A 24004-nucleotide genomic window follows, 5' to 3' on the forward strand; every position below is an offset into this window, starting at 1 on the left:
ATTATAAAAAAATTGTGATGAGCGAAAACATCAAAACAAACAAAAAAAAAATAAAAAATAAAATAAAAAATTGGGATGCCTTAAGTTTCAACCTCGCAACCTCTTGTTTGACAGGCGTTAGTAATACAAGATAGTTTAAACATAAATATAAAAAGTAAGAAATAAATCTTTGGAATACGCGAGTTTAAAAGAAAGTTCAAACATGAACAAGTAACAAACAACAAAGTAGATGCTGCAACTTTCGAACTAGCGAATTCTTGTTTGGCAAACATAGTAAGAAAAGAAAGTTTCCACACAAAAGTTAAAAAAGAAATAATAAAAACAAAACTGCGATGCCGCGAAAATCAGACTCGGAACCGAGTATTTGGCAGGCGTTAGTCATACAGAAACTTTCAAAATAAACAAATGGGGTGCCGCGAATTTCGAACTGACAACTTGTTGCTTAGCAAACCTTAGTATAGAAGAAAGTTAGTAGTTAATGGGTGCGAACCTTGTTTCTTCTAACATTTCAAATTAAACAGTAAAAAAAATTAAAATTTAAAAATTGCGATCAGCGAGGTTGAAAGAAAGATTCTACATTAAATTATTTTAAAAAAATATATAACCAGATTGGGATGACGCGAGCCTTTAACTCGTTACCTTGTGTTTGGCAGACGGAAGTCATAAAAGAAAGTTCCAACATGAAAATAAAAGGTTTATAAAAGGCAATTGGATACGCGAGTTCAAAAGAATGTATGCACATACAAATTAAATCAGAAGCAAAATTAAAATATAAAATAAAACTTGATATGCCTTATATAGTAAATATTATGGCGATAATGGTTGAGTCATGGGACGCCATTTTGGTTTAATTTTCGTGTTGAAATTGCTGAATAGTTTGCAACATTATGCTGAGTATGAATAATCAATAATTATTATATCATGTTTTAAAGTAATGTGTAACGTCACGAATAGAAACATGATATCGGCCCTATTTACCGGTATGGAATGCAGAAGAAAAACATATCGTTTTATCATTTCGACTAACTGTTACCAAATCTGTTATGCAAATTTTCAGTATGAGTTTAATAATGAAAACTACACAAATTTTGTTCTGTGATATAAATAGGAGAGACAATACTACGAGTTTACTCAATAATAATCATGAACCTCTTCAACACAACTTGAATGTCTAGAGTTTTGATAATATCTGTACAATTAGCAATAAAACCACCATACAGTATAGTAAATTGTAAATTATGGCAATATTATATATCTATATATATATATATATATATATATATATATATATATATATATATATATATATATATATATATGGTAATCAAATAATTGACAGATTCTTAAACATTAAAATAATTATAATATAACTGTTTTTGTTTCCTATGTTACAAGGATAAATTGTATATAATGCTTAAACACGTAGACAGATACACGAACACTATTAATGTATAATGAATATATACACAAAAAAAAAAAAAACTTTTTTCGATACCCTACTTCACTAAACATTCCTAACGCTATGAGAGACAATCAAATCAAATGGCTTGAAACAAGCCAAGTGATGACAAAATAATCTGAAACCAGGTCTGCGTAACAATTTATAGACCAATGTTTAAATACTAAACCTGTTAATATGGCGAGTACCCTTTTCGGAAACCAGTTTGAGTTTGATAGATTAACCCCCGCTTTCACTTGTCAATGCAGTCAGTCGTTATTCAAGAAAGCGCCTACGTTCTTATTTTGCACAACGATGTGTGGAACGCCTTGACAATTGTTGGGATCATTTAATCCATTATATATATATATATATATATATAATAAATTGTACCCACGCATGCCTGCAAGACGAAAATATATAATTATACAAGTGGGTCAATATTGGAGTAGTTATGTCACAATGTGTTTTAAAATACCATTTAACATACTCCAGAGTAGTTACGTATAGCTTAAAGTATTAACTCTTTAAAATACTAACTTGACCTTTTCATTTCAATATTGTTAATGAACAGCTACTTTCTAAAGATAAACTCAGTGATCCTTAATACATATTAAAATGTATTAATTGCTCACGTAACAACAGAAACCGTGCAGACCTTATATCTTGTATGGCTTCGTTTTTGCTTTAGAGATTACGCATCGCGTATGTTTTGATGAATATGTTAAAACAAGAAAGTGTTTCCGGTAATTATAAATTTTTTTTCCGGACGCGGAAACAAGTTTTATGATTACATTGTGCCTCTTGTGACCTTTAACTTTCGGATCAAACAGACAATGTTAGCCACATTATACATTTAGAAAAAGAAAGCCACTAATTATCATCACAATGCTTGTAAAATTATGGAGCGGACAGTCAATAATTTAACAGGACGTACAGCTGGTCTGACAGTGTCATATTATAATTGGCACAGATTGAGACAAACGTATAATGTATTAGTCCACTAAAGTGTCCGTTTGTACGCATTTATTGAAAACACCCTTCCACCTCCTTTTCCGTCAAAAGCAATACATGTGCGATATAAAAATAATAATATAGAAATTATATGAATTAGAAAAGGGTTTGAAAATAATCCTTCCTTGGTAATTGTACAAAATGATGAACATTTGGTTATTAATTATTTTTTTATAAATATTGTCGACTTATATATCATATAGTAATTGTATGGGATGCATGCTTTGTACTTATTTACTGAAAGCAGCTAAAATTGTACTTACTCTTAGTTTCTTCTCTCTTTCTTCCTGAAAGAAAAGAATAAATCTGATATTAGTCAAGATGAAATATCCAACATATTTGCTCTCAAAATGGGAAGTATATACGGATGCAGACATTCACAAATGAAAATCCAACGTGAGACACAACAAAAATAAATAAATGATGATGCATAGTTGACATTTCGCTATAAAATCCTAAAACTATTAATACGAACGTAGGATGGTGGCAATGCAATAAACCATAGACAAAGGTGTTGTTATGACTAAGAAATATTTGAGCAAATTGCAACATATCGTCTAATCATTGTGTATAAAGGAACTAACAAACTAACGTTAATTTAAGCTGTGTCTGTACTTTCAAACAATACAATCTGGTAATGCACATTAGCTACAAATATATATGTTTTCTGTTGAGGCCATGACGTGTCGTGTACAAAACAACATTTCCCTGTGGTACACTAATGTTAATCGACCATGTAAATTGTGTGCACATTTAAAAACTTAAAGTCCAGACAGCGAAACAACTTACTTAATTACATTCCCTTCATGTAATAATGTACAATATCATGCACGCTTGGTCACATTATGTATCAGGGTAGAGTTTTCTGTCAACATTTATATAAAGCATGGAACGGTAAGGACCGAATAATCAATAAGTATTATAGCATAGCATGCCCCTTTTGAAACGAGTACGATAATTCGGTGGTCGGTAAATCTCACTGTGTATAATTACTGAATGAGAACTGTTTCCCACTTGCAGACGTAAAAAAACTACAATATCTTTTAATGTGAGTTTTGGCTCACGTATTTTCTGCGTGAAAAAGTGAGCGATGCCCCCTTTATATATACAACTACGGTGTCGGTGTTTCTGGCTCAATTGTTTGTTTCGTTTTGTGCGTGAGAGTGTGTGTGTTCTGTGTCAGTGTCTAATTAATATATAATATCGTTTTAGGATGCATGTGTGTATCCGATGGCGAATCTATGAATGCCATAGGTGGGATATCGTTTATCATCAAACAAGGATTGTAAAGTTCAAGGCCGGGCAGCCAGTAATTTAACACGATGGACAGCTGGTCGGTAAATGTAGAATTATAATAGTCACCTCATGAAACAAACGTATAATTAATTAGCCCATAAAAGTGTCCGTTTGTACGTATTTACTAAAAGAAGGACGTTACTTCTTTTTCCCACAAGAGCAATAAATGCGTGATATAGAATCAATATGACAAGGGTTTGAATATAACCCTTTCTTGGTAAGTGGTTAAAGTCAGGAAATTTTGGAGAATAATTACTTTTCATAAATATATTCGTCTTAGACACCACATATTAAATGCAAGTAATATATGATTTGTGCTTATTTACGCAGAGTATCTATATTTTTACTTACTCTTTCTTTTTTCTCTCTTTCTTCCTGAAAGAATAGAATAAGTCCGATAATAGAGAAGATGATATCAATCCCTTTTATATGCTCTCCAGAAAGGGAGAGGACACGTATACACAAATTCGTCATACTCGTAAATGGAAATACAGGGCAAAATACACAGTGTAAGTCATTACATGAAACAAAGTAATCCCAAACAGTTGTCGTTTTAAATAATATATTTTACCCTTTGCCTCGTATGTAAATCTTTGAATTGGAACTGTTTTCCTTTATTTATCCTGTAATGTTTCATCACTTTGGTACTATATAAATGTAGGCAAAAAGGAAAAGTGTGCTGCTAATTCCAACAACAAATTAAACGGCAGACAGCCTATCATCAAATATACACTGCCTCTCTGAAGTTTGTGTTTCATTATTGTTTCACTGCATTTGCCCTCGAACTGTGTGTATAATTATCAAGTCACTCATCTCTCAATTGTCGTGTGGACTGGTATAAGTAAAACGTACCTCGGTGCGGTAATGTGTGATCAGGAAAGTGGGCAAACAAAACCAATATTGTTTTATTTCAGAAAAGTATAGCGTTTTCAAAAATGCTCATCTGCTGATTTTTTGAAGACATTAGCTGTCATTCTTTTTTCCAAATCCATGCTCTTTCTTCAGTATTTGATTAATTTGTATAATTAAAGAGTTTTTTTGTTGCACAAATGCCTGCAGAACATTTCGCTCTCTCTCTCTACAGGACACTATATCCAACATGATAGTTCAGTACATTGGTATAAATTGGCAGTGTATGTTTATTTCTTACACACAAACGATACAAATATTTTTTGTGTATGTACTGGTGTGGACATTCTTGAAAGACCAAGATAATATGATTAGAAAATCTTATCAGGTTTCCTCACTATTTTCATCAAGGAAAAGGAATAGGTAGTACATTATGCACAGACGACACTATCCTAATTAAATGCACATTGCACACTTGATACGTCTTCCAGCAGATAATCCTTTGTTGATATTTGAATATTAGAAGAAAGGAAAATAAGAAACTTGCACTTTTCATAACAGTTCATCTTACGCTATGAGATTGTAAGAACCGTTCTCTCTGCATTAGATAATACAATATTATTTTCGTCAATCGATGTAATTTGAAAAAGAAAAGAAAAACGTGGATCAAGCACGGTCATAGGACGGCAAAATGCTATTTACTAGATTTGTATAAATTGGCAGTGTGTGTTTCATTTTTTTATACAAAATAATGATGAAAAGTGTTTTTGTGTCTGTGCTGGTGTGTACATTCTCGAACAATAACGAGAATCTGATTAGCAAATCTTACACTATGGGGTATTTCAGACCAATCTGAATACACTTCTTTGGAAGTGTTAGGCAACGTCAACTGCATCATTTTTGTCAAAGCTGATTGATTCATGTCCCTATATATGGAGCATGGACTTAAATGCTATAATTATCGGCGTGGATAAGTATAAAACGTGATGATTTTTATGACAAAACAAGATGTCAACCATAGTCGCGTGCACATAAGCTTTTTAACTATCTTTATACTGGCTGAATCCAATGAATCATTATTAATGCCAAAATATGTAGTATATCTTGATGAAATATATCTGTAATAATTGCATCATTTGTCTTGTAAAAATGGCTGATATAGCTCATTCGCAATGGCATGATTCTGACCAGAATTAGTTGTATTATCCCCACCGAATTAATGAATAAACATCAAATGTATATTAGCCGTAAATTCAAAATGGATGACAGCAGTTAATTCGACTTCATTTAAAGCTTGAATTTAACGCGATGTTTAAATATAATGATATTGATGCAACTAACGTAGGACACCAAGTCAATTGGTAGCTAAAAGCACAACACAAAAATCAAAATCACTAATGAAAAAACAATCCACATATCTGCTAAGAAATATTACTATCATTTGGCAGACTTTCGATTAAAATTAAAGTAAACGTTTTCGGTACTGAAGCATTAAGGGATAAACAAATTGATAAAAGGTTCCACTGTGAAAACATCAATGATGAAACATAAATAAAATGATTAAATACAAATAAAATGATCAAGTACAAATAAAATGATTAAATACAAATACAATTATTAAGTACAAATAAAATGATTAAATACAAATAAAATGATTAAGTACAAATAAAATGATTAAATACAAATACAATGATTAAGTACAAAAAAGGCCATGAGGATACTGCATATAGTATTTGTTGTATTCACGCATCATTCAAACTAGAATTTTATTTTGTAAGGAACACTTTGTAAAAAACACAACAAAATGGTTTTGGATGAAATAGCAGATGGAAAAATGACTGTTTGATTTGATGTTATTATTATAGGGCTTAACGTCATTTTTCAGCACAAGATAGGCTATGCATGACGGCCAGTATAAACGGTTGAGAAAAAACCAGGGAAACCCCGGAAAGAACCACGAGAACCTACTGGCAAGCCTTTTCACATACCCACATTGGCCGAGCCCGAGAGGCGAACCCACACAGACAGACGTGAGATAGCAGTGATCCGAAACGATGAGTGCTTTAGACCACTCGGCCACAACATGACCTCAGATCGGCACCATTTTTATCATAGTAAGTATCTTAGTGAACATTTCATGTTAACATGACCATCCATTCAGCAATAGCAACGATGACAAGAGTTACAAGATGGCCACCATTGCCGGAAATTCAATTATGCATATTTTATTGTTGATTTTCCCCGTTTAATATGCAGTTAAAATACTAATTAAAAGACTCATTTGTTCGTATAATATCTGTTCGGTGAACACTTTTAACGTCGATTAAAAACAAGGTACAACCCGACTCGTTTTCTTTTATTTGTTTTATAACTCATCTCGTAATGACGAGGTTTCCTCTGACATTCTTCTTTTTTCCATCCACATTTGATTTTGAATGGGTAATATGGCATTCGATACCTCTGTCTAATCTGTGTTTCAGTATCGCACACCTAGAATGTTGTCTTTGTACATAAAGCCTGGAAGTACTTTTGATAATGAAATATTCAATAAACAGTCAGCTGTTAAAATATCAGGAATCATTTATTGCTATACATTTGAAAACTAGTGTGTTATTTCATGATTTTAGATTATTAACGGGTCTGAGGATGTAATTGTGTTGCATACAGTATCTGCTGAAAATTGCCGATTTTGTACCTACGGTTTAATGAGGGATACCGTTCAGTGGCGACTAGACTTGTCTAGGAAAATCGCACTACCTCCCGCTAATAAATTATACTTGATTGTGACAACGTTTAGGACAGAATGCTGAGATTGCAGATGAATTTGGTGTGCAAAGTGACTCCAAACGTAACAGATAGGGACAATCCATGTACTATGCAGATGAAATCTGCTATATGCCGGGAGTAATTAAAGACAGTACCAGCATACATCTAAAAATGTACAACAATTATAAAAAAAATTGTGATGAGCGAAAACATCAAAACAAACAAAAAAAAAATAAAAAATAAAATAAAAAATTGGGATGCCTTAAGTTTCAACCTCGCAACCTCTTGTTTGACAGGCGTTAGTAATACAAGATAGTTTAAACATAAATATAAAAAGTAAGAAATAAATCTTTGGAATACGCGAGTTTAAAAGAAAGTTCAAACATGAACAAGTAACAAACAACAAAGTAGATGCTGCAACTTTCGAACTAGCGAATTCTTGTTTGGCAAACATAGTAAGAAAAGAAAGTTTCCACACAAAAGTTAAAAAAGAAATAATAAAAACAAAACTGCGATGCCGCGAAAATCAGACTCGGAACCGAGTATTTGGCAGGCGTTAGTCATACAGAAACTTTCAAAATAAACAAATGGGGTGCCGCGAATTTCGAACTGACAACTTGTTGCTTAGCAAACCTTAGTATAGAAGAAAGTTAGTAGTTAATGGGTGCGAACCTTGTTTCTTCTAACATTTCAAATTAAACAGTAAAAAAAATTAAAATTTAAAAATTGCGATCAGCGAGGTTGAAAGAAAGATTCTACATTAAATTATTTTAAAAAAATATATAACCAGATTGGGATGACGCGAGCCTTTAACTCGTTACCTTGTGTTTGGCAGACGGAAGTCATAAAAGAAAGTTCCAACATGAAAATAAAAGGTTTATAAAAGGCAATTGGATACGCGAGTTCAAAAGAATGTATGCACATACAAATTAAATCAGAAGCAAAATTAAAATATAAAATAAAACTTGATATGCCTTATATAGTAAATATTATGGCGATAATGGTTGAGTCATGGGACGCCATTTTGGTTTAATTTTCGTGTTGAAATTGCTGAATAGTTTGCAACATTATGCTGAGTATGAATAATCAATAATTGTTATATCATGTTTTAAAGTAATGTGTAACGTCACGAATAGAAACATGATATCGGCCCTATTTACCGGTATGGAATGCAGAAGAAAAACATATCGTTTTATCATTTCGACTAACTGTTACCAAATCTGTTATGCAAATTTTCAGTATGAGTTTAATAATGAAAACTACACAAATTTTGTTCTGTGATATAAATAGGAGAGACAATACGACGAGTTTATTCAATAATAATCATGAACCTCTTCAACACAACTTGAATGTCTAGAGTTTTGATAATATCTGTACAATTAGCAATAAAACCACCATACAGTATAGTAAATTGTAAATTATGGCAATATTATATATCTATATATATATATATATATATATATATATATATATATATATATATATATATATATATATATATATATATATGGTAATCAAATAATTGACAGATTCTTAAACATTAAAATAATTATAATATAACTGTTTTTGTTTCCTATGTTACAAGGATAAATTGTATATAATGCTTAAACACGTAGACAGATACACGAACACTATTAATGTATAATGAATATATACACAAAAAAAAACTTTTTTCGATACCCTACTTCACTAAACATTCCTAACGCTATGAGAGACAATCAAATCAAATGGCTTGAAACAAGCCAAGTGATGACAAAATAATCTGAAACCAGGTCTGCGTAACAATTTATAGACCAATGTTTAAATACTAAACCTGTTAATATGGCGAGTACCCTTTTCGGAAACCAGTTTGAGTTTGATAGATTAACCCCCGCTTTCACTTGTCAATGCAGTCAGTCGTTATTCAAGAAAGCGCCTACGTTCTTATTTTGCACAACGATGTGTGGAACGCCTTGACAATTGTTGGGATCATTTAATACATTATATATATATATATATATATATATATATATATATATATATATATATATATATAATAACTTGTACCCACGCATGCCTGCAAGACTAAAATATATAATTATACAAGTGGGTCAATATTGGAGTAGTTATATCACAATGTGTTTTAAAATACCATTTAACATACTCCAGAGTAGTTACGTATAGCTTAAAGTATTAACTCTTTAAAGTACTAACTTGACCTTTTCATTTCAATATTGTTACTGAACAGCTACTTTCTAAAGGTAAACTCAGTGATCCTTAATGCATATTAAAATGTATTAATTGCTCACGTAACAACATAAACTGTGCAGACGTTTTATCTTGTGTGGCTTCGTTTTTGCTTTAGAGATTACGCATCGCGTATGTTTTGATGAATATGTTAAAACAAGAAAGTGTTTCCGGTATTTATAAAATTGTATTCCGGACGCGGAAACAAGTTTTATGATTACATTGTGCCTCTTATGACCTTTAACTTTCGGATCAAACAGACAATGTTAGCCACATTATATATTTAGAAAAAGAAAGCCACTAATTATCATCATAATGCTTGTAAAATTATGGAGAGGACAGTCAATAATTTAACAGGACGTACAGCTGGTCTGACAGTGTCATATTATAATAGGCACAGATCGAGACAAACGTATAATGTATTTGTCCACTAAAGTGTCCGTTTGTAGGCATTTATTGAAAACATCCTTCTACCTCCTTTTCCGTCAAAAGCAATACATGTGCGATATAAAAATAATAATATAGAAATTATATGAATTAGAAAAGGGTTTGAAAATAATCCTTCCTTGGTAATTGTACAAAATGAGGAACATTTGGTTATTAATTATTTTTTTATAAATATTGTCGACTTATATATCATATAGCAACTGTATGTGATGCATGCTTTGTAATTATTTACTGAAAGCAGCTAAAATTGTACTTACTCTTAGTTTCTTCTCTCTTTCTTTCTGAAAGAAAAGAATAAATCTGATATTAGTCAAGATGAAATATCCAACATATTTGCTCTCAAAATGGGAAGTATATACGGATGCAGACATTCACAAATGAAAATCCAATGTAAGACACAATAAAAGTATATACAGTATGATGCATAGTTGACATTTCGCTATAAAATCCTAAAACTATCAATGCAACGTAGGATAATGGCAATACAATAAACCATCGACAAAGCTGTTGTTATGACTAAGAAATATTTGAGCAAATTGCAACATATCGTCTAATCATTGTGTATAAAGGAACTAACAAACTAACATTAATTTAAACTGTGTCTGTACTTTCAAACGATACAATCTGGTAATGCACATTAGCTACAAATATATATGTTTTCTGTTGAGGCCATGACGTGTCTTGTACAAAACAACATTTCCCTGTGGTACATTAATGTTAATCAACCATGTAAATTGTGTGCACATTTAAAAACTTAAAGTCCAGACAGCGAAACAACTTACTTAATTACATTCCTTTCTTGTAATAATGTACAATATCATGCACGCTTGGTCACATTATGTATCCGGGTCGAGTTTTCTGTCAACATTTCTTTAAAGCTTGGAACGGTAAGGACCGAAAAATCAATGAGTATTATAGCATAGCATGCCCCTTTTGAAACGAGTACGATAATTCGGTGGTCGGTAAATCTCACTGTGTACAATTACTGAATGAGAACTGTTTCCCACTTGCAGAAGTAAACAAACTACAGTATCTTTTAATGTGAGTTTTGGCTAACTCATTTTCTGCGTGAAAACATGAGTGATGTCCCCTTTATATATACTAGGGTGTCGGTGTTTCTGGCTCAATTGTTTGTTTTGTTTTGTGCGTGAGAGTGTGTTTGTTCTGTGTCAGTGTCTAGTCAATATATATTATCGTTTTAGGATGCATGTGTGTATCCGATGGCGAATCTATGAATGCCATAGGTGGGATACCGTTTATCATCATTTTTCATAAATATATTCGTCTTTGACACCACATAATAAATGGAAGTAATACATGATGTGTGCTTATTTACGCAGAATATCTATATTTTTACTACTCTTTCTTTTTTCTCTCTTTCTTCGTGAAAGAATTTCAATAAGTCCGATAATAGAGAGGATGATATCAATCCCTTTTATATGCTCTCCAGAAAGGGAGAGGACACGTATACACAAATTCGTCATACTCGTAAATGGAAATACAGGGCAAACTAAACAGTTTAAGTCATTACATGAAACAAAGTAATCCCAAACAGTTGTCGTTTTAAATAATATATTTTACGCTTTGCCTCGTATGTAAATCTTTGAATTGGAACTTTTCTCCTTTCTTTATCCTGTAATGTTTCATCAATTTGGTACTATATAAATGTAGGCAAAAAGGAAACGTGCACTGCTAATTCCAACAACAAATTAAACGGCAGACAGCCTATCATCGAATATATACTGCCTCTCTGAAGTTTGTTTTTATTATTGTTTCAGTGCATTTGCCCTCGAACTGTGTGTATAATTATGAAGTCACTCATCTCTCAATTGTCGTGTGGACTGGTATAAGTAAAACGTACTGCGGATGGGGTAATGTGTGATCAGGATAGTGGGCAAACAAAACGAATATTGTTTTATTCAGAAAAGTATAGCGTTTCAAAAATGCTCATCTGCTGATTTTTTCGAAGACATTAGCTGTCATTCTGTTTTCCAAAATCCATGCTTTTTCTTCAGTATTTGATTAGTTTATATAATTAAAGAGTTTCTTGTTGCACAAATGCCTGTAGAACGTTTCTCTCTCTCTCTCTACAGTACAGTATATCCAAAATGATAGTTCAGTACATTGGTATAAATTGGCAGTGTATGTTTATTTCTTACACACAAATGATACAAATATGTATTTTGTATGTGCTGGTGTGGACATTCTTGAAAGACAAAGATAATATGATTAGAAAATCTTATCAGGTTTCCTCACTAGTCTCATCAAGGAAAAGGAATAGGTGGTACATTATGCAAAGACGACACTGTCCTAATTAAATGCACATTGCACACTTGATACGTCTTCCAGCAGATAATCCTTTGTTGATATCTGAATATTAGAAGAAAGGAAAATAAGAAACGTGCACTTTTCATAACAGTTCACCTTACACTGTGAGATTGTTAGAACCGTTCTCTCTGCATTAGATCATAAAATATTATTTTCGTCAATCGATGTAATTTGAAAAAGAAAAGAAAAAACGTGGATCAAGCACGGTCATGGGACAGCAAATGCTATTTTACTAGATTTGAATAAATGGGCAGTGTGTGTTTCATTTTTTTATACAAAATAATGATACAAAATGTTTTGGTGTCTGTGCTGGTTTGCATTCTCGAACGATAACGAGAATCTGATTAGAAAATCTTACACTATGGGTATTTCAGACCAATATGAATACACTTCTTCGGAAGTGTTAGGCAACGTTAACTGCATCATTTTTGTCAAAGCTGATTGATTCATGTTCCTATATATGGAGCATGGACTTACATGCTATAATTATCGGCGTGGATAAGTATAAAACGTGATGATTTTTATGACAAAACAAGATGTCAACCATAGTCGCGTGCACATAAGCACGTTGTCTGTCTATTTATTTAACTATCTATATACTGCCTGAATCCAATAAACCATTATTAATGCCAAAATATGTAGTATATTTTTATGAAATATATCTGTAATAATTGCACAATTTGTCTTGTATAAATGGCTGATATAGCTTATTCACAATGGCATGATTCTGACCAGAATTCGTTGTACTATCCCCACCGAAATAATGAATAAACATCAAATGTATAATAACCGTAAATTCAAGATGGATGACATCTGTTAATTCGACTTCGTTTAAATATTGAAGAAAAATCGATGTATAAATACAATGATATTGATGCAACTAACGTAGGACACCAAGTCCAATGGTAGCTAAAAGCAAAATATCAAAATCAAATGCACTAATGCAAATACAATCCACATATCTGCTAAGATATATTCCTATCATTTGGCAGACTTTCGATTAAAATTAAAGTAAACGTTTTCGGTACCGAAGCATTAAGGGATAAACAAATTGAAAACATTTCCACTTTGAAAACATCAATGATTAAACAAAAATAAAATGATTAAATGCGAATAAAATGATTAAGTACTAATAAAATGGTTAAGTACAAATAAAAAGGCCATGAGGATACTGCATATAGTATTTGTTGTTTTCACGCATCATTCAAATTAAAATTTTATATTGTAAGGAACGCTTTGTAAAAAACACAACAAAATGGTTTTGGATGAAATAGCAGATGGAAAAATGACTGTTTAATTTTTATGTTATTATTATAGGGGTTGACGTCATTTTTCAGCACAAGATAGACTTATACATGACGGCCAGTATAAATGGTGCAGGTATAACTCGCGGAAAACCCCGAAAAGGACCACCAATCCACGAGAAGCTACTGGCGTGAGATAGCAGTGATCCATAACGCTGAGCGCTTTAGACCACTCGGCCACTAGGGGCCCCCGGTGATTGTTTGATATAAACGATATAAACGATTTAACAATCTTGACGACGGGTCCGGTTGCCTAGTGCTTAGAGCGTCCGCCTCGGATTCGGGAGGTCGCGGGTTCGAACCCCCGCCGAATCAAAAGAAAGACTTATAAAAATGGTACCAGCAGCTACCTCGCTAGACGCTCAGCATTAAGAGGTTAGTGTTAGGACTGGTCAGGATAATGTAAATGGGTGGGTCATGACGTTATATGTCTGCGGCATGATGTTTGTGTGTCATCTTTAAGAGCAAAATCATTAAGTTTATCACGACATAACTAATGTGCTGAGTAATACGTAAATATTTTAAATATAACAATTACCCGCTACATAACCTTTTCTTGAAAGACAAAGCAAATAACTTTTATTTTGATGTTGGTGTTCTTGCTCTGGGTTAACGCCATTCCTCAGTGAAATATAGGCTATACATGGCGGCAAGTATAACTGGTGCAGGAAGAACTACGGAAAAAATCCTTTAAGATCCACCGGCCCAAGAAATTCCACTAGCAAGCTTTCTCACATACCCACATTGAAGTTAAATGCCTGTAAGAGTACTTTAATTTAAATGCATGTATGAATACTTGAAGTTAAATTTATTCGTACTTGGGAGTTATGGAGGACAATTACTGCCATAATTGCATTCGTGTATTTTATTTATGTGTATGCATTTTCTATTATGATATGATGAATATTCGATCCGACATTATCTTAGTGCATTTTATATTAGTTCCGTGCTGCATATTCTATTTTATATAAAATGCAGAATATAAAAATGAAGAATAGAATATGCATCATATAGTAATATAAAATACATGCGTATAATTATGGCTATATCTGCCGATAAACGTCTTAAATCCAGATAAAGAAACGAACTTATCCATTATATTGCGGAATATAAGCATGGAAGAAATAAATATTGAACCCACAAACCATGACTAAATTGCATTTTCTTGCAAAAACAAAATGAAAAGCAAAACACTACTTTGAATGATTTTTTAAAGCTAAGATATACCTACACAGACAACCATATTTTGAAGCTAACCGTATACGGTAGTTCATTTAATTTAATTTATTTTAACTTTAGTAATTGGAGCATTTCATGCACACCGCAATTATAACATAAATATAGTGTTTTGATTCGCTGCCATTGTTTAACAAGTCTTTATACCTGGATGCAACATCACAACAGCCGTTCGACCCACATTATTTCCCAAAGCAGCAGAGAGACTGAGCCCACCAACTATTTCGTTTCAACAGAACCCCTATCAAAAACATTTCTGATAGAAGTTCTTATTTCACAAAATAAACCCTTCTAGCCAGAAACTATGATGACTAAATCCTCTTTTCTGGCTAGAAGGGTTATTTCGACAGCGATAACTCACTATAAAAAATAGTTTCTTCACGGGGAGGGGGGGTGGGCGCGACGGCGACGTTGGTGGCTCAGTCTCTCAGCTGCTAATCATTTTAGGATTTCTGTTGTGAATTAAAAATTTAAGTTAACAATAATGGCCAACATTGGAGAATCACATTCTGCTAGACTAGCTCGAGAGCGATTAGAAGCAATAAAAAAATGTCTTCCTGTTCGTGATAGTGTCAGAGAAAAATTACAAGCGCAACAGCAGGCAAAAGTTGAATTCATGGAAGGTACAACATAATTATTTAAACCCGTAACAACAGCTACTGAAACAATAAAAACCGCTATCATAGGAAAACCTGATCCTGATAAACCGCAACAAAGTCTTCTTCAGGCAATAGAAGAACTTAAGAAGGCTCAACCGAAACCGATCAAAGGATTTAATTATAAAACGGATTTTATTGAAGATTTTGTGGATGAAATCAAAAAAATATCCAGTCGGAAACAGAGATGAAATAATTACTTTTGGCGCTGACGCTGCTAAGGCTTATCACTCTCGAGAAAATTTTATTAAAGATCCTAATCAAAAGGTATCTAAACAACAATTTCTCGATGGAATTTATAAAATAAAACGGGGTGTTGAACGGTTAGATACCAGTGATGCATTTTATCGAGAGTATATGTCAGGATCAGATCGATTTGATGTCCAAATGCGACAAACAAAGCGACATAAAAAACCAACTCCGAAAAAAATAGATAAACCGCAAGTCGTCATAGATCCAACAGAAAAAGAATCAAAAGAATTATCGACTTCCTCCTCCGTTTCAGCAGAGCCAGCAAGAAACTCCTCGGGGTCTGTTTACGAAATTCGGTATTGATAAAATAGAAAATACTATGACTATGTCTCTTCCCGCTTTTGCTTTAAATAATTTTGATGACAGAGAAAAATTTTTAAGAAAAAAACGTAAACAAAAAATTGACACCTTCGAGGAATGGGCAGAAGCGGTATATTTTGGTAGACAAGATTTACCCGTTGATCCAAGCGATCCCGGTTATATAAAATTTAATGAGAGATTGGCAGAGTTAGCAGAGATACAACAACGAGAACAATCACCCCCCAAGGAGGAAATCATTCCAGGGGAATTTTTCGATGTTCCTAAAGAAACACCCGGGAGCGGTTTAGGGTCTGGTTTTATTCCCTGCCCTGATAATATCATCAATGATGTATCACGGCTAGAAGTTCTCATCGGAGGAAAACGTGCCGGAAATAACTCTCCGGAAATAATTAATGAAGCTGCTGATATCTGTCAGCGACTATTTCAGCGTGGTATCATGGATATCGGCATCTACCGTGAACTTGTTAATGAACTCGCAGATGGTTATTACAGCGACTAATAATTTTAGTTAGAGAAAACAACAATTAAATAAAATGATCATACACGATACTCGACCCAGCCCAGTCAGAGTAGTAAATTCACGATTACCGGTCTACAGAGCAACCTACGGAGATGGTCTCGGTGATGTTGTTACGGGTTTGTTTTCAAGGATAGCCCCTAAGGCGTTACCGATTGCGAAACAACTGTCGATGAAAGCGATTGATGTTGTCAAGGATAAAGCCCTTGCAGCTGTTGGTAGTCTTGCCGGAAAGGCATTTACGTCAGTTAAGGGTAGACTGTTACGGTTAGCACGTAGACAAAGCGCGGTTAAACCACCGCCAGTAAAATTGCCGAGCACTGAACTTATGCCCGCGGATGTCAGTAAAGTAATAAATCAATCCGCAAATCAAAAACTTGCGGCGCTAGTAAACCAAATACCCGAACAAATAAATAAGAGCCTGATATCAGGAAGTGGTCTTCGTTTTAGACGACGATAATTTTATATAATGTTCAAACGTGTATCTGATCCAGCGTTCGACACGGATGCACCAACGCTTAAAGATGAATCTGTGCGTGATTATCAGTATTATTCCTACGAAGCAAGATCGCCCAATCAGCGGGGGCGAATTGAATTACAAGTACATGATACAAGTAGATATTTTTACCCGCTAAAGCATTCCTTGAAGTCACGGGTGAAGTTGTAACAGATGTTGTCGCTAATACACCATATGGAGCTAATTTTCGAGTTGGTCTTGTCAACAACGGCATCATGGCACTATTCAGAAGTGTTTCATATAACATCGACGGAAAGGAAATTGAAACGATTCAGGATAACGTTGACGTTGCCACAACAATCGTCGGATTAGCACGATACTCAGATGATTACACTAGATCGGCTGGTCCGACTATGATGTTTGCTAAGGATAATGCTGATCATCCTTAACACAGATCTGTTATTCCAGTACAAACAGCACGAAACACTGCTCTTGACCCACAGCCAGCTGGATTTGTGGATAGGCCAGGTGATGCGTTTCCAATATTAAGGCCTAGTCCAGAGTATAATTTAGGTTTTGCTGTACGTAAATCAATGACATCGGGTAATCGCAGAAAATTTTCATGTGCAATTCCGCTGTCTCACATCTTTGGATTTTGCAGAGGTGTCAGAAAGGTTATTTTTGGAGCCAAGCATACAGTTGTACTTGTTAGAAAAGGTGACGACAACGACGCTATCTGGCGAGAAGGTGATGATCCTGCTGTTAATCCTGGTAAAGTAATATTATTCAAGCTTGCGTTGTGGATGCCAGTAATGTCCCCATCGTTAGCTGAAGAGCAACGGTTACTCTCTTTCATGGACACAGGTGGTAAATCATTGATATCATGGTTGACAACATCTACAGATTTCATTCAGGGCGCCGGTGCTGGGCAATTCACGTGGCACATAGCATCACAGCAGGGGGTGTCAGCACCACGACATATTTTCGTAGCACTCCAGGCTAACGCAAGAGTAAGTAGTCAAATACGTTCGAATATGATATTTGACAAACTTGCTGTCTCTGAAGTTTCGCTGCGAATAAACGGACATCAAGAACCATCCGAGGATATAGTGATAGATTTTGAAAATAATCAAGTTGCGCGTGCGTATCATCGTCTGATGACATTTATGGGACGTGATCAAAATATTGATACCGGCTTGCAGATATCACAGTTGGATTTCACAACGCTGTATCCGATTTATTACTTTTCGCTGGAACATCTTGATCTAACCAAACAATCGGTCGTTGATATACACTTCAAGGCCAACGTTGGTGATTTCCCCGCTGCAGTTGCTGGTCCACCTGCAAATCCTGGTGGTTTTAGAGCGATCGCTGTCATACTCTCCGATAAAGCAATGCGACTTGAAGGTGTTGGTGGACGAATGAGAGTCATCGATGCTCTAGTGGAAAATATGTAACATTACTAGCAGCAACTTGTAAACAATTAGATCAATCTCGCATTAAATAAAATGTCATACAGTTACGTTAATGTGTCACTGACTCCTGGTCAGGTGAAGAAATTACAATCGAAAAACGCGAGCACATGTGGGACATCAATAACGTTAAAGCACGATCAGCTAGCGGGTGGTTCAAACAAGCTGTCGCTGACCAAAACTCAGCTAAAACATTTCAACAGCGCGAAGCAGGGCACGACTGGAGTTCGAATTGATCTCTCTCCGGCCGCGGTCAAAGATATGGTCAAAAAGACCGGCGGAATACTTCCATTTCTCCCAATAATTGCCGCCGCGTTAGCACCAGCAGCAGCCGCCGCGGCAAAGGCAGCCGCGTTAGGAGCAGTTGCAACCGCTGCTGGAATGGCACTAAAGAAAGTAACCGGAAAGGGAATTTTACACAAGGAAAGTCTAAAAAAAAAGACAAACAACAACACATAAACCAACAAGACGCCCCCGAAAGACAACTATGCCTCAGCCCAATCGTTTAAAACTTCCAGTGGAACAATACGGAGCGGGTCTAAGTCTACCGGGAACTCCGGCGTCGTGGTACCCAAAAAGGTTTTGAAAACACTTCCAGCAAGCAATTTTGATTTACTTAATGCTGCTAAACAATTACGCATAAAATCCTTGAAAGGTGTATTGATGCGAGATGAATTACCAGCACGACCGAATAATCCAGAAACAGGAATTATTAATCTTGACAACAAGGAAGGCCCTGGGACTCATTGGGTTGCTTACGCGACACCCCACGAACTCGATGACACGAGTCACCGTAAACGGCAGTTTACCCGACGCTGACCTGACAGGATTTGCTCGTGTGACTTCGTTTGAATTCGCCACGGGACTTCATCCGATTTGTTATGTTTGGTTTGGCAGACACTTCGTCGAAAAGCGCTGGGTACCAATAGTGTTATTCGATACATGCTTGACAGCGGCATACTGGTATCGTTGACTGTCAGCGAAGCAATCATATGTTATCGACCGCAGACATCAGTTTGGTTGCCAACACCGGAACGTGTTACCCTCGAAGAAGTTATCGGCGAGTATGCACGAGAGTGTCCAAATACCCCAATGGATGTCATTGTCAGTGAGGCTCCTAAAATTCTCAAGATCAAACTCAAAAACAGTGAAATCACAGCGAAAGATCTTGGACGAAGAATAATCGGTAAATTTACTCAGGGTGCAGCATTTGATCATAAAATGCATCACTCGCGGTTGATTATCGATGAAGCTGAATTGGATTTTATAATCGCCGACGCGGTTGCCAGAGACATATTTTGTAACAGGGAGGATGTGTTCATGTCCGACGGGAAAAAGTTGGGCACAATTGTAAGTTATATCGACGGAGAATCGCCTCAATACACACATTTGAGATCTTCAATGCTGGCTTATGTTTCTATAAATTTGTTATCGATGGTAAATCGATTTCCTGACCGTTACCATACTGGTATGGCAGTCAGAGTTGCCACGGATTCATTTTACATCGACAAGAAATATTCAGAATCACTGACCGATATAATGAAATTCTGCGGCGGAGATGAATGGGGTTCGTGGAGAATAAAAGCCGAGATGTTGCACGAGTATTGTGAATCCGCTGATGTTGCAACAGAGGATGATTATTATAAATCAACAATGCCAGAAATATCTTCCGCACCGTCTGTGGATGATCCAATCACCAGACATAAAACTGTTTATTTGAACGGGCCCGGCGGGTCTGGTAAAACAACTCGAGCGATTGAATTATTTCGAAATTCGGATATGATTGTGCTAACACCCACACACAGACTTCCCAGAGAGATGAAACAGCGAGGAGTCAATTCTTGTACTTATCACAGCTTTTTCAAATACAGCGGCGGTACGTGGACGCCAGATCGAATGGGCACAAAATATATCAATGATATAATAATTTGGGATGAGATATGTACGGTGCCGCTGGAAACGTTATAAACATTTCTTGATTGGCTGTTAACGAAAAATACCGCAGTGATTATGTGCGGCGATCACGGTCAACCACCTCCGTTTGTCGGCGCATCTCCGCATGATTGGCTGAGGAATTTTGTTGATTATCACGAAGAAGTGTCTGATGATTACCGAGCACTTGATGCAACGCTGAAAGAATTTAAAACACTAATCAGGCTACAACCGAATAAAATTCAATGTGAAATTATGCGCGAGATGATTCCTGAAATTTCGATGAGTGACTTTTTACGCGTGTGGAAACCAGACGATTTGATAGTGGCAAGTAGAAAGATAGTCAGAGACACACTTCAACAACAGCTATTTCGGTTGCAACAAGAAAAGTTTCCAATGCTGCCAACGCCGTTATGTTATAGACCAACTGATACGCGGTTACAAAATATAGATGTTGATATTCCAGGAAAGACAGAGAAACAGAATTTAGTATTGAATGATATTGTGTTAGTTGACATCGATGCTGTCAAAGATGCACTAGCGATGAATAAATCCCCGTGGAGCTAGGATACACAATGACAATTCATTGTTCTCAAGGACTGACTATCTCTGATACAACTGTCTGGATCATTGATGATCGAATCGAATGGTCCAACTTAGTCTACTTGGCGGTGTCCAGAGTCAGAAGAATATCTCAACTGCGAAGAATTGTCTTCAATGAATCAAACGCTGATAAAATTAATAATGAAAACAACAGCATCACAGATGGTGATGTAATAAGAAAAAAACTCGCCGGTTACAAACAGAGTGACAAAAAAAATAATCGCGATTTTGATCTTGACGATGACTTCGTCGTTGCGCTGAAACAACAACAGAATAATCACTGCGCGAGCTGTAATTGTATAATGCTATGGCAGTATTCGAATAAAAATTCAAGACAATTTACCGTAGACAGAAAAGATAACAGTCGCGGTCATACACGTGATAATGTCATGTTGACCTGTCTTGAGTGTAATCAACGTCGGGGTGCCAGCGCTAGTTAAGTCACTTCAGTGATTTTGGCGGCAATTGTGTGTCCTCGGGAATTACCTGAAGTTGCTCACGGGTGAATCCGCGTTGAGGAGCAGTTGAATCCAACCTGTAGATTGCTGGTCTGCCAGTGGATCTTGTCACGGTAGATATGCTATGTGTGGTAACACTCCAAATGGGATCAGTCGCTCTTCGTTTACCACCTTCAAGTTCGATTGGTTCATATAAATAACTTACAGTAACATTACCCAGTATCGGCTGCGCTGAAGAATCACGTCGTACGGGTATATTTTTTTTTTCTTGATCGCGATGGAAGGTATCATGTTGGTTGTTCGAGTTATTTCATTATTTAGCGCAGCTATCACGCTTGGTAATCTTGCAACCCATTCGCGCGATCTCGTATCTTGAATAAATTCCTTCGCGTATTGATATCCAAATAACCGCTCAGCAAGTGTTCGATTGAATCGCTCAACAATTGCCTGATCACGATGAATTTCAGTGTGTTCTCGTCGTATGGTGACGTCATGTTGTTTCATCAACGATGATACCGCACCTTGAAATTCTTTGCCAGGATCAACTTGTAGCAGATGTGGCCATCGTAGACCACCTTGTGGTCCAGGTCCTCGCCGATAAATTCTTTCAAACGCAGAAGCAACCTCAGATGATGTTTTAGTCGTTAACGGTTCCGCATCTTTGTATCTACTGGCAACATCAACTATGGTTAACGCGTACTTGTATGTGCGTCTTCGGATAGTATCATGTGGCAGAAATAATATATCAGCTTGATGAACCCCATTTGGCACACTAACATCGAAATGCGCGAAGTGAATTTGTTTGGGGCGCGGTAGATAAATTTGCCATATTGCCTGTCGGGATAACCAATTTTTGGCAGTAACCGCCGTAACTTTTGCTGCTTCAGCGAGTTTACTAATTGCCGCGTTACCTCTCCAGTATCCGCTTGGGGAATAATAAATTGACTCCATTATATACCAGTACCTAACGCTAATTTACCTTTCATTGCGGATTTTATCAACCAGGATGTTAACTTTTCTTTGAAAGATTTATCAGGGATGGCATTTAACGCGTGAATTAATTTCACGTCCGCGAGATGGCGCTGTTGCAAATCTTTGCTTCGGTAAGCTACATCATGAGCATGGCACGCTGCATCGATAGCGTTTATCGGATACTCACCGGGTTTTGGTTGATCCTGAGCATCAAGTCTGATATCAAGTCGGGTTCCTGGACCACAGTAATTATATCCTGGAAGATGTTTTTCTCCTGGGTATTTAGCCCACAGAGCTCCTGGCAGCGCTGTTAACTTGGCTGCGATATCACCTCCGCTTTTTTTAAATAAATCTAAATTTTTTTGTGCCACATCGTTCACACTTGCCTGTAAGCGCTTGTCGATTATTTTTTGTTGTAATTGTTGTTGTATCCGTAGTTGGGGTACGTGCTCGGCATTTCACACAATATAAATCCATATTTATTTTATGATATATCTAATGGAGATTACTGACTTTTCTGCGTCAAAGCGACGAGAGCCAATTAAACATAACTCAGTGCTACCAGATTCTGTTCGAATGATTATCATAGGTCCATCTGGGTCGGGTAAGACACAGTTGTTACTTAATTTAATAATGAAGTGGATGAAGTGGGATAAATTATATTTGATAGCACCGTCAGTGGACGATCAGCGGTGTTATCAAGTGCTAAAAGATTTTAACGAAAGTGCAAAATCGATAATGGAAAATCAAAGTGATTTTCACGAAGATGTTATTGATTTTATAACTGACATCGAAGAAGCTCCATCCGTCGACGACATTGATGGATCAATTAACAACCTAGTTGTGTACGACGATGTGATGTTGGATAAACAAAAAAATCCAGCCAGAATATTCTCCCGTGGTCGACACAAAAACACTGATGTCATTTATGTGACACAACGTTATACACAAATTCCAAAAGTGATCAGAGATAATTGTAACGTTCTTGCGGTGTTTAACGGAGTTGACGCACACACGCTGAGAAATATTCATCAGACTTGGTGCCGTGGTGACATGGACCTCAATAAATTTAAAAATTTCTTTAGTCATGCTCAACGAAAACCACACGGGTTTGTGACGATAAATTTACATGATCCTCGGACACGATACCGAGTTGGGTTAGATACATTTTTTAACTAAAAATCCTAAAATGATTAGCAGCAGAGAGACTGGGCCACCAACGTCGTCGTCGACGTCGCCACGTGAAGAAACTATTTTTTATAGTGAGTTATCGCCGTGAAATAACCCCGTTAGCCAGAAAAGAGGATTTAGTCATCATAGTTTCTGGCTAGAAGGGTTTATTTTGTGAAATAAGAACTTCTATCAGAAATGTTTTTGATAGGGGTTCTGTTGAAACGAAATAGTTGGTGGGCTCAGTCTCTCTGCTGCTCCCAATCATTTTCAAGCAATTACTTTAAACT

General features: G+C 35.8%; 1 protein-coding gene across 5 annotated transcripts in view; it reads right to left on the reverse strand.

The window, feature by feature from the left end:
* LOC149774077 (E3 ubiquitin-protein ligase TRIM56-like) overlaps window positions 1-24004 on the reverse strand; it is a 106062-nt gene that overhangs the window by 76800 nt on the left and 5258 nt on the right. For 3 of the 5 annotated variants that reach the window (XM_089945802.1, XM_089945803.1, XM_089945804.1), the window contains exons 2-4: window positions 10294-10317; window positions 4100-4123; window positions 2716-2739 (exon numbers count right to left, since the gene is read on the reverse strand). In XM_089945802.1, the coding sequence (XP_089801928.1) occupies window positions 2716-2739; window positions 4100-4123; window positions 10294-10317 (72 nt within the window). Of the gene's footprint in view, window positions 1-2715; window positions 2740-4099; window positions 4124-10293; window positions 10318-11396; window positions 11420-24004 lie in introns of all 5 variants that reach the window. The other 2 variants (XM_089945806.1, XM_089945807.1) reach the window with 2 other exon arrangements.

The sequence above is a fragment of the Sinohyriopsis cumingii genome, unplaced genomic scaffold (genome assembly GCF_028554795.1).
Source record: "Sinohyriopsis cumingii isolate HCF-2022 unplaced genomic scaffold, ASM2855479v2 utg000426l, whole genome shotgun sequence".
Classification (NCBI taxonomy): Eukaryota; Metazoa; Mollusca; class Bivalvia; order Unionida; family Unionidae; genus Sinohyriopsis; species Sinohyriopsis cumingii.